The sequence below is a fragment of the Notolabrus celidotus genome, chromosome 9 (genome assembly GCF_009762535.1).
Source record: "Notolabrus celidotus isolate fNotCel1 chromosome 9, fNotCel1.pri, whole genome shotgun sequence".
Taxonomy (NCBI): domain Eukaryota; kingdom Metazoa; phylum Chordata; class Actinopteri; order Labriformes; family Labridae; genus Notolabrus; species Notolabrus celidotus.
Window position 1 is genome coordinate 21670505 of NC_048280.1, and position 13441 is coordinate 21683945.

General features: G+C 40.6%; 2 protein-coding genes across 4 annotated transcripts; one reads left to right on the forward strand and one right to left on the reverse strand.

Annotated features, from left to right (window-relative positions):
- Positions 1–1240: 1240 nt before the first annotated feature.
- On the reverse strand, positions 1241–7735 carry arrdc3a (arrestin domain containing 3a). Of its 2 annotated transcripts, none has more exons than XM_034691455.1 (8): positions 7159–7735; positions 5149–5301; positions 4883–5030; positions 4671–4773; positions 4273–4529; positions 3547–3703; positions 3314–3456; positions 1241–3203 (listed from the first exon to the last, which is right to left on the reverse strand). In XM_034691455.1, exons 2-8 carry the CDS (start codon positions 5271–5273, stop codon positions 3135–3137), a joined length of 1002 nt encoding a protein of 333 aa, XP_034547346.1. In that variant the 5' UTR covers positions 5274–5301; positions 7159–7735; the 3' UTR covers positions 1241–3134. The 2 variants fall into 2 exon arrangements, with proteins under 2 accessions (XP_034547346.1, XP_034547345.1); XM_034691454.1 differs by having other exon boundaries at positions 5149–5230; positions 7159–7734.
- arsk (arylsulfatase family, member K) lies at positions 5933–13356 on the forward strand. 2 transcript variants are annotated; one of them, XM_034691453.1, is made up of 8 exons: positions 5933–6203; positions 10452–10581; positions 10692–10851; positions 11133–11415; positions 11530–11701; positions 12081–12305; positions 12416–12631; positions 12714–13356. In XM_034691453.1, exons 1-8 carry the CDS (start codon positions 6162–6164, stop codon positions 12986–12988), a joined length of 1503 nt encoding a protein of 500 aa, XP_034547344.1. In that variant the 5' UTR covers positions 5933–6161; the 3' UTR covers positions 12989–13356. The 2 variants fall into 2 exon arrangements, with proteins under 2 accessions (XP_034547344.1, XP_034547343.1); XM_034691452.1 differs by lacking the exon at positions 5933–6203 and adding an exon at positions 9258–9503.
- Positions 13357–13441: the final 85 nt, after the last annotated feature.

The following is a 13441-nucleotide window of genomic DNA, read 5'->3' on the forward strand; positions in this document are numbered from 1 at the left end:
GACCCAAATTTAACTGTTTGGAATACAGCAACAAGTAGTGATGAATTATTAACAGCTTTGTCTTAGCTTGGCTTGCTCCTCAGCTAAAGGGATATTTGTTGTTGTTGTGTCAAAGATGAACACTCAGACAAATCAGTGATAAAAGTTGGGAATATATTCTTTGATTTTAAGTTTGATTAAGTACATAATGCATAAAAGTATATTGTGTATATGGTGCAGTTGTGTAAAAGTTTTTCATCATACCAAAAATGAAGACTGCAGTCTGCTGTAATTTAGAACAAAATGTTTATTCAAATCAAAAGGAAGAACTAGACAAAAGGTTCAATCATTCAGAACATAGTATATTCATAGAATATCTATACATCGTCATGACTAACAGATAAAACAAGAGATAAAAACAAACATAAAAATGGAGAACAAAGAAATAGTTAATGAGTGATATTGCACTTTGTTTCTAAAATGTTTCAGATCTCGTGGCCCAGCTTCGTATTTCTCTGAACATTTCAGTTCCTGCCTTTATCAGGGTCAGGAGTTTAGCTTAGTTTTGACACTGGACTACTCTGAGGCCCGAGCACATGGACTATATATGGAATTGACCAACCTGAAACAAATATTTAAGCTTATTCAACACCGTGTAGCTTGATTCAGTTTCCCTAAGATAAAATCCAAACAAAGAACGGGGAAAGGAAAGAAGAGGACAGAAAAACCAAGTTATCCTGTGTTATCTAAATGTTTCTCAGAGAGGGGGGAGGTGCTGATCAACAGCTGCCGCCCCCCGGGCCTGAGGGGATCAGAGAGGTCAGGGGGACTACGTTAGAGCGGTTACTTGTTAAAACTATAAAGCAAAATAACATATCAATGCCCAGAATTGCATGGAAAAGAACTCATAGTTAAAACAGCGCAGTGGAGAGGCCTGTCTTAGGTGTCATTTCAAACCCTTGCTTCTAAAGGACTTTTTTTTTCTCTTCCCTTTTTGTCCTTTTGAACAAACACTGAAAGATCTAAAAACAAACAGATATTTACAAACATAAGGAAGGAAAACAATATTCAACATAGACACTGAAAGATGAAGAATCATGATCAGGTCTTTTCTGTGTCAAGGCCACTAAGATAAGATCACTTTAATAATCTGCAGTTTGTCAGAAGCTATTTGTTTAGTTGCAGCTGGATCTCGATAGGAGCGTGAACATACGCACAAACACACACATACACACATACATACAGACTGGTGTCAGCTATGTTTAAAATGTAAACTTAAAAATATTTAATGATGGATTAGCGTCCTACACAAGAAGAATCATTTAATACAAATATTGTATCTCCAGACCTTCACCTTTGAATGCTTTTTTATTACTTTCTTATCAAAAAAAGTGCTGCTTTCCTTTTTTCCTGGCTATGCAAATCCTCTGTTGCAGCTGGTCTTTTATGTTGAATGAGTTAGAAAACCAATGTATTACTCATGTCAACCTACTACTACTTGTTCTGGCCAGTCTCAACAGAAGTTTAGCAACGTCCCCAACTTTTGATTTGTGCTGGGTTTGCTCCTTTAAAAACGTAGGAGCAGAGTCATTTCTCCTTTTTCCTTCTTTTTTTTTTGTAGCATTCTGGCTTCACTGGTCTGGTTTAATCTGACTGTAGGTTAGATGCACTGGGTGAGGACAAAAAGGGAATGTGATAAATCTCAGAAAGCTGCCTTGCTTCTCTGCAGGATACTTCTCACGTTTTGGTAGTTTAAAAAAAAACGACATTATTTTCAACAGTGCAATTTCAAAGAAAACCTACACGTTTTTTCTTCTTTTATCTCCAACCATTTGGCAAGTGAGAAGACCACAAGAGACAGTGCCTTTTTGGGCAGTTATGCAAGCCTGGCTTGCCCTGAGATTAGGAGTAGAGGGGCTGCAGGTAATTAGGCGAGTCCCTCCATATTGTAGCAACCTCTCCGTTACACACACACACACACACACACACACACACACACACACACACACACACACACACTCACAAGCAGACTCACACTTCTCTCCACAGCTACAATTTTGAGTGGCCAATGCAGGTCTGCAACCCTCCTAGTCCAAATCCAGAGCAACCTCAACACAAAAAAGGTTCTAAGCTATTCTATGATTGGAGTTAAACACAAAAACAGAACAACAGAATTAAACTAAAAGAGGAGGGAAGCCACACTTGGATCCAAGCTGAGGAGGCAACAACTTAAAAGAACTTCCAGATGGAGATCATGTGCTGCAGTTGTCATCAAAGTCCAGTCCTAGTTATTATAAGTCACTGAGGAAATGTCATAAGGAGATAAAGAAAATTCTTAAACAGCTTAAACAAAATTCAGTGCATTGTTCTTGTCCTTTTCATTCTTTTTTTCAGACATCAAATCCTGTTCTCAGCGTTGCTCAAAAGAAAGTCTCAAAAGTTAAGCCTGCAGTCTCTTAGTCTGGCGCATCACAAGGCTGAAACCAAACTATTAGTGATTTTTAAAATTCTTATTAAACAGAGCCACACAACTCAAGAATAAAATGTGCAAAACAAAATCCCAAACGAGGCAGGAGGACCGAGTCTTGGCTCTGTTGTTGACTGATGCAGCAGACTGCTTCCTTTCATACAGACGATGGTGTTATATTTTTCTCTTCATCCTGTTTTCTGGGGATTCTCCTGAAGTCTGGACATGATGAGTCCTGCCCTTTGTGTGAGGAGCCATGTCCTTATGTGCCATGAGTACAGGAGAATCAGGGGTTAAAGAGGAGCTTGGCGAGCTGATTCTTCCTTGTCAGTGTCAATTCTATCACCAAAGCTCTCGCAGCACATTAGGGTATTCATACAGACTGAATGTGTTCATCTGTACTTATCCCACCCCCACCCTCAGTTGGCTGACACAGGAAGGAAGTGATGCCCCAAACTAGTGACTCCTGTTTCTCTCACTGAGGGAAGGCAGGAACAGACTTTTCCAACCCAACTCAACAGTGAGTATTTGTCCAAGTCTTTGTTGGTTGGTTGGTTGGATACTTTTCTCTTCAGGTCAACAGCGCTGAGTGAGCGTTGTTGCTGGAGAAAAATAAACAAAGCTGAGCCTTGCAAGCAGGTTTTCTTTGAGTTCCCCCATACAGTTAGGGGAATATCTGGGAGAACCTTCAGCGGGAGGGACAGGCATCCAGCCTGCGCTCCTCTGTACGACTGGCGTGATCTGGATTAGGATCGATCTGGAGTGGGAAAGAGGACAGAAATGTAAGGGTTTAGTTATTTGCATAAGTAGTTTGTTACAAAAAATTAAACAGATGAATGCTTTTTTTAAGTTTTGTTTGGTCTTTACCTCAGAGTACAGAGGAGGTGGCTGGAAGCGGAACTCATGAATATAGGCAAATAGAGGTCCGTCCAGCTCCTCACGGGCTGCCGGCACATCCAGACTGCTCTGCCTCTGCTCCTCTGTCACAATTTCTGCATAGCTAGGAGGAGCTGAGAAGAAAGCCGCATGTTAGCACTCTGGGTAAATATACTCATAGCAAATGTTAAAATGACACATTATGACCATGTGATACAACCTACCTTCAGGCCTCTCAGGCAGACCCATGCCGAGCCAGCTCATGCTGCACTGGCTGCTGACGCTGGAGGTGCGAGAGCCGAAAGGGTGGAGAGGGATGGTTCCGATGACCAGGGGCAGGTTCAAGGACAGGTTAATCGCTCCAGGTATGTCTACGTACACCTGAGCATGGACATGAGGACAATACGGCATGTTATAATATGCAGGTCATCCTGTTCCAGTAGAATAAATGTGCTGCACAGCAGTGGGTAAAAGGCTTTGGAGCTTAGTGATTAACATGAATAAAACAACTAGCTGATATTAGATAAGTCCGTGCTAGTCTGGGCCATATAGGTTGTGCAGGTACGACAATATATAGGTCAATGTGCTGAGGTTGGCCGCTTATGCAAGGTAGAGCCATCGCTGAGTCTGTCTGTCCACAGGGTAAAGAGATTATAAGCACCCTCAAGGCAGGTGTTACTTAAGATATTCTGGGCTAATGCTCTTAGCAGCATGTGGAGATAACACCTGGTGCAATCCAAGGCCCAGATTTGGCTATGTGAGCTGAGTCAGCCGGGTATTTCACTAGGAAAGATACTGGCTTACTAGGAAATATTGATTCTGTACTGATAATACGTATAATAAGGACAAGAGGAGAGTGTAATGATGGTATAAACTTATTTGTGCCTTTACAAAGGATCTCTGGACAGAGGGAAAGGGACAAGAAGAAGAAATACAACAAGACTACTCACCATGAGGGAGTACTCCACTCTGATGATGCTGCAGTCCAGGATGGAGGGGGAGACTGGTGGGATCTTCAGCATCTTGCCACTCCAGGTCTCTGTTTTGCCCGAGGAAAGAGACTCTCCCCGCAGGTTGGCCACCAGCTGCTTGACCTCCTTCATCTTCCCTTTGGCATAGAAGGTTTGGGTCTGGTAGATGGCCGCCTTTGGCACCACCATACGGGACGAGCAGTTCTCGATCTCAGCAAAGATCTGGATTGACTCTCCTAAAAAGTCAGAGAGGGTAGAGGAGAAGTTAAACTATCTTTTTATCGACAGTCATTTTTTTGACCACTGATAAATTACGTATCACTACAGTCATATGTGGAGTCATTGCTTAATAAATAAAGTCATATAATTATTCTTACCTGGGGTGTATCCCTTCCTTTCGATTTTGGCACTTAGGGAAATAGGACCTGAGGTACAGAACCAACAGCAAAGTGTCTTGTCTTTCGTGCCGGCCTGTGGTGACTGCAGAAATAAGGAAATGTATTTGTTATGGAGTTATTAAAGTAAAAGCTGCTTTGTTTCTACCATCAACTGGTTAATCAACAACTATGGTTTGCTGAAAAGTACGTACCAGCAGTAATGGAGTGTTGATGTCAATGTGCTCAAAGACTGTAAATTCTTTCTTGGTCTTCATGGGCAGGAGCCATGGTCTGTGGAGTTCTGCCTTTACCCAGTAGCGCACACTGCCATGCTTCCCTTCGAAAGAGGTAGCCAGAGGTCTACAGGAGGATAAGAAATACAGAAAAGGGTTAAATTGAAAGCTCTCATGGGCCACCACTCAATAGCAATAGTGATGATATCTAATCTCTGACTGAGGTGTGGTATTAAGACACTCACGTCTGTGGAAGCTCGAGGCTGAATGCATACTCGTGTCTTCCTGAATGGATAGTGGTGAGTCCTTCCTCAGAGTTGTCATCGTCTGAAAAACAAGGAGGACAATATTCCAAACACATGTATACCATACCTGAGAAAAATGCTCTACGAAGGCATCTGAAAGTCATACCAAAAACACAGGGTGGGGGAGACAAAAGAGAATAAAGGGATTTTACTATCGTTCATGTCTAAAAGAAATTATGTATTGAGAGATATGAAGCAGACTAATTTTGGAGCACACCAAACAGGTAGACTGTTTAAGGTGCCAGAAACTGAAAGTGCAAGATTGTCCTTTTTTTTTTTTTTCCCAACAAAGAAGTGGCTCTCATTGTGACATGGAGGAAGACGACACTGTGGGCCAATAATAATGTAAATCAGCTGATGAATCTACAAGGACTAATATGTCTGTGATGTATCCCTGAAATAACATAGACCATCTATCAGTAATTTAAGAGGATGGAGGACACGCTCGCATCGTCAAAGATGTACCAAAGGTGTAAAATTATTTTTATTTTAAACATATATGTAGCAAATTGAAGAGCTGAGCCACACAGACCGGGTGTGCTTCTGCCAGCTCAGCACTCCCTCCCCCTTACAGCAGCAGCAGTGTGGTAAACAAGTGCGGAGCTGTCAGTCAAAAGGCAGACTCCAGCAGGAGGAGACCGGCCTAAACCGGTGTGAGCAGCTTCCCACAGCCGCTCTGCTCTACTCTGCTCTCATTACGCATTCACTGTGCGACGCCGCAGTCAGCTACTACTACAAACCAACCAGCTCAGACCTACAACGACTGCAGCTTTCTGCAGCTTTGCAACAATCCTGCATCATGTGAAGGGTTTATTCGCGCAGAAATTATTAAAGCGCGTATACGCAACAATGTATCTAATTAATCTCTGTCCTAATCCGGCCTCTGTTAAACGTAGCAGCACTGTTTGCCTTAAACAATTAAATGACAGTCGAGCAAGACAAACCCAGTTCAGATGCCACACACATGGATGAGCTGCTGCAGAGTGAACCACAAGGTATTTCTCCAAACATTTCTTTAAGCGAAAATGTTACAGGTGGATGAAAATAATAAGCTCAATCTAAACAACTGTAAACACTCAAATGCATAAACCAAAATTATCAACCATTAAGCATTTTACGACGTGCATCTGGCAGGGACAAACAGTGTTTGCAGCTGCTGATAAAATTGTATTCGTATTATCTTCAAAATGTGCAATCGCACATAAAATCAATCAAATATGTACTGATCGAAAATGTTGTATGTATCTTGACCCGACAGCAGCATTCAATTCTTTAAAAATCGAACATGCTTTTTTTTTTTTACTCATTGTGAATTGCATGTGTTCTCTTAATTAAAAAGTTGCAGAATTTTCTGTCACTCTCTGCAGAATAGTGATGTCATTACCCACACATGAGCACCTTAGCCAATCACACACCATCGAGGGCGAGGGTTTGCTCTTAGCCCCGCCTTCACCAGGTCCAGTTTTCTGAACAGGATTGAACCGCTTTGAACAATGGGTGGAAACTTAAGAAAAGCTACAAAGAAACAGCCCAAATGATGCGTTTTTTAATGAAATATGTCAACAAAACTAGTGATACACTACCACAATGTATCACTCTATCCACCTATCTCTAAATGAGTGTTTGTAACTGTGGTTTAACACTTGAAATACTTTGAAAAACACAGTTGCCTGAGCTGCTGTCATTCATTCTGACACCTCGACACAAACAAGTGACCAAGCTGCTCTATGAAATCAATGTCACTGAACATAACTACAAGGACACAGTCGAAATAACATGCTAAAATATGAAGGTTGTTCAACTTTAAATGCATAAAATTAAGATGTTGTGACTGTTTCTGATGCTAAGGACAACAGCATCCTTCACTGAGCCTGATCCCCCAGCCAGCACAAAGAGCATCTCTCAGTCAGTTTAACAGAACCTTTGCTATAATAAAGTAAAATCTCTTACCTCTCTCGTGTCCAATTAAAATATTCTTGTGATTTAGGTATTCCACTTCTTCTGTGTAATTTTGCGTGTAGGCAGTGTTGGATCCTGCGTTCCTCGATTCAGTCCAACGAACTTTTGCAAATCCCTTTGCGTGGATTTTGAGAGATTTCACTCGGATTTCTCCCGTGACTTCGATGATCACCCTCCCTGAGACGCAGTCCCCACTGGAGAAGACGGGAACATTGCTGTCATTGAGACAGTCGTAGCTTACAGTGAAGCTCTTTACCTTTCCTAGCACCATGGTGGAAAGAGTCAGGCTACAGAGACCTTGAAATAAAAAAAAGGAGTCTATGAAAAAATAATCTCATATGAAAAAGAGATGCAGTTTTTAGACACTGATCAGTATCTCTGCCCTGCAAAAAGCAGTAGGCACGATCAGTGGCTTCTTTGCGAGCAGTTCATTTGAGATGTGTGATGGCTGAATAACAGCAAAGGATGCTGTTATCATCCGCCTGCCTCTCTGCGAGTTGGTCTCCAGTCAAAGACAAGGAAACCCCCGTAGCTCAGCTCACTTTAAGCGACAGGCTGTGTGAAAAACAACCTTGAGCGCATGCGCAGTGCTCCACTGCCCCCTCCTTCCGCCTTCTGGAACAAGGCAGAGAAGTGTGGCACTGAGCCAGATGACAAGTTTGGTCAAACAGCTGAAAGCCTGCACAAAGAAATGTTCAGAGAGAGAAATATTGTAAGAGACATTTTTAAGGTTATATTTGTGTGTTTAAATAACATAAAAACACCTATAATAAAAACACATTCTCACTAGTTTTCACATCTTCAAGTAACTTATGAATAGGAATATGTTTTTGCTTACTTGACTGGAAACAATGAAAATACACCCTCCCATAATCATAATTTGTATTCCCTGTGATAAGTGATCATAACGTTACAGTTCATATACTACTACATCACCACACCCTGCCTCATCTTTTTATAGGTCTAGAGCTTATGTCTTAGCATATGGCTTCAGTGTCTGCACATGCATCTGTCATATCATCGGTACATGGGGTCCCCCATATACCCAGGCTTACAAAAACCTTCAGATCCGTGTACAGTCACCAGAAAGAAACAGCTGACTCTTGCATGATGTCTGCAGCATGGCCTATGTGTAATTGTGTTATTATCTAAGGAGGACATTTGTTATCAGCCTTCCACACACGCTCCAATGTGTTCATCTGCAATAAACAGTGTTTTTGTTTATAGATCAAAATTATCCGTGCACGGATGGGGGGTTGGGACTTTTCATTGTGTTGTATTACAGAAAAACAACTCTAAGGCTCAAAACGCCACCTTGTGGACATCAAGGCTTTTTACAGTAAACTGCGGTATCACCTGTTGATCACACTTAAAACTTTAAACTGGGGCCTTCATCTTGCAACTATCATGACTGCAAAAAAGAAAACAGTTCTCAGTAAAAATTCACAAGGTGTAAAACAACTCCAGCAACACAACGAGCAGGAAATTAGCCCTTAAGGCGAAGGAGGGTGTGATACAAAATTCCTGAGTTTGGATGTCCATGCTAGACATTTGAATAACACAGCTATTGGATTTGCTTGTGATTAACATTAGATTGATGGCAAATTAAAAAAACAAAGCCAAATCAAAAACATGTTTAAATATAATACAATTAATAATCGTGCATGAGTAATATGAGATATAATTGTTTTGAATTAAGAAAAAGCCTTGCTGAAAATGTGGTACCTCCAGCTTTTCAAGATATACAACTGTTTGACAACTTGCAACTACAATTCAATCAGTCAGTAGTATGTAGTTTGATGATGTCAGTAGTGCCAGCTCATCAAAAATGTGCAGATTGTTTGTTAAAGATCAATGCTGCCCCCTAGGGGTTACACTTAGCACTTACATTTAAAAAAACGAGGGGGGGTGTTTATTCACGTCTCTTATTCAATTTTTTCCGTCGGTGACATTTTTTATACTATAATAATATTTGTTGTTATTTTATGTTTTCAGTTTAATGTGCGAATGATTACTCCATTCTCAGGGCTGGACTGCTAGATTTGTAATGAAACAATATAAGTTTTATTTTGAAAAGCGTGACCAGGATGTTTATGAAGTCACGCGGACTCAAAATTTAAGAGGAAGAGAGGTTGGTCTTCTGATGATTCTCATTTAGTCTCTCTACAAATCGCTTTTCTTAACAGAATGTAAACTCGATCTTGGCCTGAAGGCGGTGAAACGCTGTCATGTACACCGTCGTTTTGACTTTTGGTCTCCTTTTTCCAATATTTGGTCAAAGTTTGTATCAAAATGGAACAAGACCCAACATAGTGATGGTGATGAGTGATGCATTTGTGAGTATTGCTTAAGTGACAGTATATGTTTTTTCTGCTTTGTGGGAAGTGTCACTGTAACAAACTTTCATTATTACTGAAATGGCAGTAGTTTAAGATAATTAAGTTACTTTATTTCTCTGTGTATCTCCTTGGTTTGTACCGTGGCCCTGAAGGACCAAACAAATTAACAAAAGATGAAACAGTCTTACAAAGTTGGAAACAAATTTACATTTTGTAAAGCAAAATTACATTAGCAAAACACTTTTACCAAGACCAAAACACTTTTACCAAGACCAAAACACTTTTACCAAGACCAAAACACTTTTACCAAGACCAAAACAAATGTACATTTAAGGAAACAAATTTACAAAAGATGAAACACTTTTACAAATTTGGAGCCAATTTTACAAACAACGGAACACTTTTACCATTTCTGTAACAAATTAACATTTAATTTTTGCGGAAAGGGAATGTACCAAATACCGGATGTGATCAGGGAGTGATCGAGCGAGGGGTCATTAAGTTTGTTTTGATGGAGAGAAACTAAACGGAGCGACATTAGTTTACATATTGGGACATCCTCTGGTCTCAGAGTGAGGTGTCAGACCTCAAATGAAAAAGCATCATATCTCAGCAAAACCTTCATCATGTTTCAGAATCCAGATGAATGTTAAATTGTTTCAGAAATGGTAAAAGTGTTCCGTTGTTTGTAAAATTGTCTCCAACTTGACACTGAAAGTGTTTCATCTTTTGTCAATTTGTTTTCTTAAATGTAAATTTGTTTTGGCCATGGTAAAGTGTTTTGCTAATGTAATTTTGTTTCATAAAATATAAAAATGTTTTCCAAAATGTAAATTTGTCTCCAACTTTGTAAAAGTGTTTCATCTTTAGTTAATTTGTTTTGTCCTTCAGGGCCACCATAGGTTTGGGACTAAATGTCAGTTTCTCTCTTTCCCTCCTCTGCAGGATGGTAGACTGACCTTTGACCCTGGGAGCAAAGTTGTGCATCTGCCCTATGTGAATTACCTCAGAGAACTTGGTACCACATTCCTCAATGCTTACACCAACTCACCCATCTGCTGCCCCTCAAGAGCAGGTCCGTTTCCTGCAAGAAGATTATTTTTCATGAAATATTTACAAAAGACAATGCAGCAATTTAGATTCAAATTAAATGTGAATAATAAATCTGTTTGCACTTTTTGTCAGCAATGTGGAGTGGTCAGTTTGTCCACCTCACTCAGTCATGGAACAACTACAAATGTCTTGATAGTAATGCAACAACATGGATGGATCTTCTTGAGGCACATGGATACCATACCAAGATGATGGGAAAGCTCGACTACACCTCAGGGAGCCACTCTGTCAGGTAGATAGACACTGTGAGGGACATCTCATGCACAAAACTGTCTGTGTCCTGGATAAAACCTCTTCTTGTTTCAATTCAACATGCTTCAATAAATATTAACTGTTAACAATCATGTGGAAAAAAGGAACTGCTATGAATCTACTGATACATTCTCACAGATGAGTGTGAATCATGTTTTTGGATGTTTGTCCTCACATGTTTTCTTTCCATTTCCCACTTCCATGTGTCTTTGCCTCCATCTTGTTGGTGTTTCTGTGTGAATCTGTGTGTGACTTCTGCAGTAATCGAGTCGAGGCTTGGACGCGAGATGTTCCATTCCTCCTGCGCCAAGAGGGCCGGCCTGTTACACAGCTTGTTGGGAACATGTCAACAGTAAGGATCATGAGCAAAGACTGGGAAAACACAGACAAAGCTTCACAGTGGATCCACCAGAGAGCTGCATCCTCTGAGCAGCCTTTCTCTCTTTATCTTGGCCTCAATTTACCGCATCCTTATAAAACTGAATCACTGGGGCCCACTGCAGGAGGATCGACCTTCCTCACCTCGCCATACTGGCTGCAGAAGGCAAATTTTTATTTTTGTGTTACTTGAAAAAGTATTCTACGATTACAGAGGTAGTCTATATGTTTTCAAACAAACAAGAATCATATCTTAACCTTTTTTTTTCCACACACACAGGTGTCTTCAGAGCTCATCACTGTTCCTAAATGGCTACCTATGTTAGCCATGCACCCCGTTGACTACTACTCCACCTTCACCAAAAACTGCAGTGGTGATTTCACTGAGGAGGAAGTCAGGAGAATAAGAGCTTTCTATTATGCCATGTGTGCTGAGGCAGATGCCATGCTTGGTTAGTTGGCATTTAAACTCGCAATAGGGTTATTTCAACTTACCAAAACAAACAAAACAAAAACATCAACATCCCACCCACCCCCCACCATGTGGTGTTGCCTGACTGAGTATATTATTGCTTTAAAATGAAGTATTTTAGTGTAACTTGCATGTTTGAATTGAAGTAAAAAACATACAAGGAAAATTGGCATTATGATCAAAAAATGCAAATCATTAATTATTCAAAAATGATTAGAAAAGTTAAGTTAGAGGTCAAACAATCGTCTTTCCCTGAAGTACTAGACCATGGTCAAAATGGAAAACCTGTTAAGATGATGTGTTTTCATCTGAAATGGATAGAATTAAGCATTGCTTACTGTACCCCTCTCTTTCACCAGGTCAGGTGATTTCAGCTCTGAGAGAGACCGGCCTGCTTAACAACACTGTCGTGATCTTTACGGCTGACCATGGAGAGCTGGCCATGGAGCACCGGCAGTTCTACAAGATGTCAATGTTTGAGGGCAGTTCCCATGTCCCCCTGCTGGTCAAGGGGCCTGGACTGAAGTCTGGCTTGCAGGCTGACCAGCTTGTGTCTTTGGTTGATCTGTACCCCACTGTGCTGGGTGAGGAAGAAAAGTTCCATTCAAATTTATATTAAAGATTATCATTCAAATGTTTGTTTGAAACAGCATTAAAGTAGACTGATTGATGTAACCACTTGTGTATTTTGCAGACATTGCTGCTATTCCTGCACCAGGTTTTCTCAGTGGCCACTCTCTACTTCCTCTTCTGTCCAAGGGCAGTGCATTTTCTGAGAAGAAACGTCAAGACTGGATTCTGAGTGAATATCATGGTTGTAATGTCAATGCTTCCACATACATGCTGAGAAGGGGCAGATGGAAATATATAGCCTATGCAGAGGGCCTGAGTGTCCCCCCACAGCTTTTTGGTGAGTTCTTTACATCATAAATGAAACAACAGTCACTTAACCCTCACATCCATTCATTGTCTGTATTCTCTTTGATTTGCAGACCTAACAATGGACAAGGAAGAACTTCACAACGTGATACTCAAATTTCCGGATGTGCAGGCGCATCTGGACGAGCTATTGCACAGCATTGTGGACTATCCAAAAGTCTCAACAACTGTCCATGTCTACAATAAAAAAACATTTGGTGCCTGGCGACAGAGTTCAGGGAGAAACTACAGTCAGGTCATTGCCAACCTCAGGTGGCATGTGGACTGGCAAAAAGATATCATGTCCAATGAGAGAGCTATTGATCAGTGGCTCTATGGCTCTTCGTAAAATTCTGTATGCGCGTTTTACACTTTTAACAGACAGGAATGGAGAAGTTGTCACAACAGCCCTTTTTTAAAAGTAAAATCATGGTCATCATTTTTCCCTCAATATGACTGCATGACCATAAACAGATGTCAGAATAGGACCTATGAGTCAAGCAGACTACACCACTAGACCAGCAATAGATTCAGAATGACAGTAGAAAGCAACTTTGCCTTTGAGCAGTGGTTATACATGAGATATGGCTAAGAACATGGTTAATATTGTATGTATTTCATCACTGCAAAAAGGAAGCCAGTATGCTACTTTCTGTAAAGAGGCAAGATAACACGACATGTTTATGTTCAGCACTTAATAAAGAAATTATATTATCAGTTCTTTGTTTGTTTTATATGTCACATGTCAAATTTTGTTGTTACTTTTTCCAAATCAAGAAGTCATAGTGAGTGATACAGTTCA

What these genes read in the sequence shown, in the direction of transcription:
- arrdc3a (XM_034691454.1), bottom strand. Translation starts at nt 7,438, where the DNA reads ATGGTGCTAGGAAAGGTAAAGAGCTTCACTGTAAGCTACGACTGTCTC. An exon ending in AGCCTCGAGCTTCCACAGAC is followed by an intron (nt 5,031 to 5,148) that starts GTGAGTGTCTTA and finishes ATCCTCCTGTAG; the next exon opens with ACCTCTGGCTACCTCTTTCG. An exon ending in TCAACACTCCATTACTGCTG is followed by an intron (nt 4,774 to 4,882) that starts GTACGTACTTTT and finishes TTATTTCTGCAG; the next exon opens with TCACCACAGGCCGGCACGAA.
- arsk (XM_034691452.1), top strand. Translation starts at nt 9,396, where the DNA reads ATGTACACCGTCGTTTTGACTTTTGGTCTCCTTTTTCCAATATTTGGT. An exon ending in CTGCTGCCCCTCAAGAGCAG is followed by an intron (nt 10,582 to 10,691) that starts GTCCGTTTCCTG and finishes ACTTTTTGTCAG; the next exon opens with CAATGTGGAGTGGTCAGTTT. An exon ending in TGAGGCAGATGCCATGCTTG is followed by an intron (nt 11,702 to 12,080) that starts GTTAGTTGGCAT and finishes CTCTTTCACCAG; the next exon opens with GTCAGGTGATTTCAGCTCTG.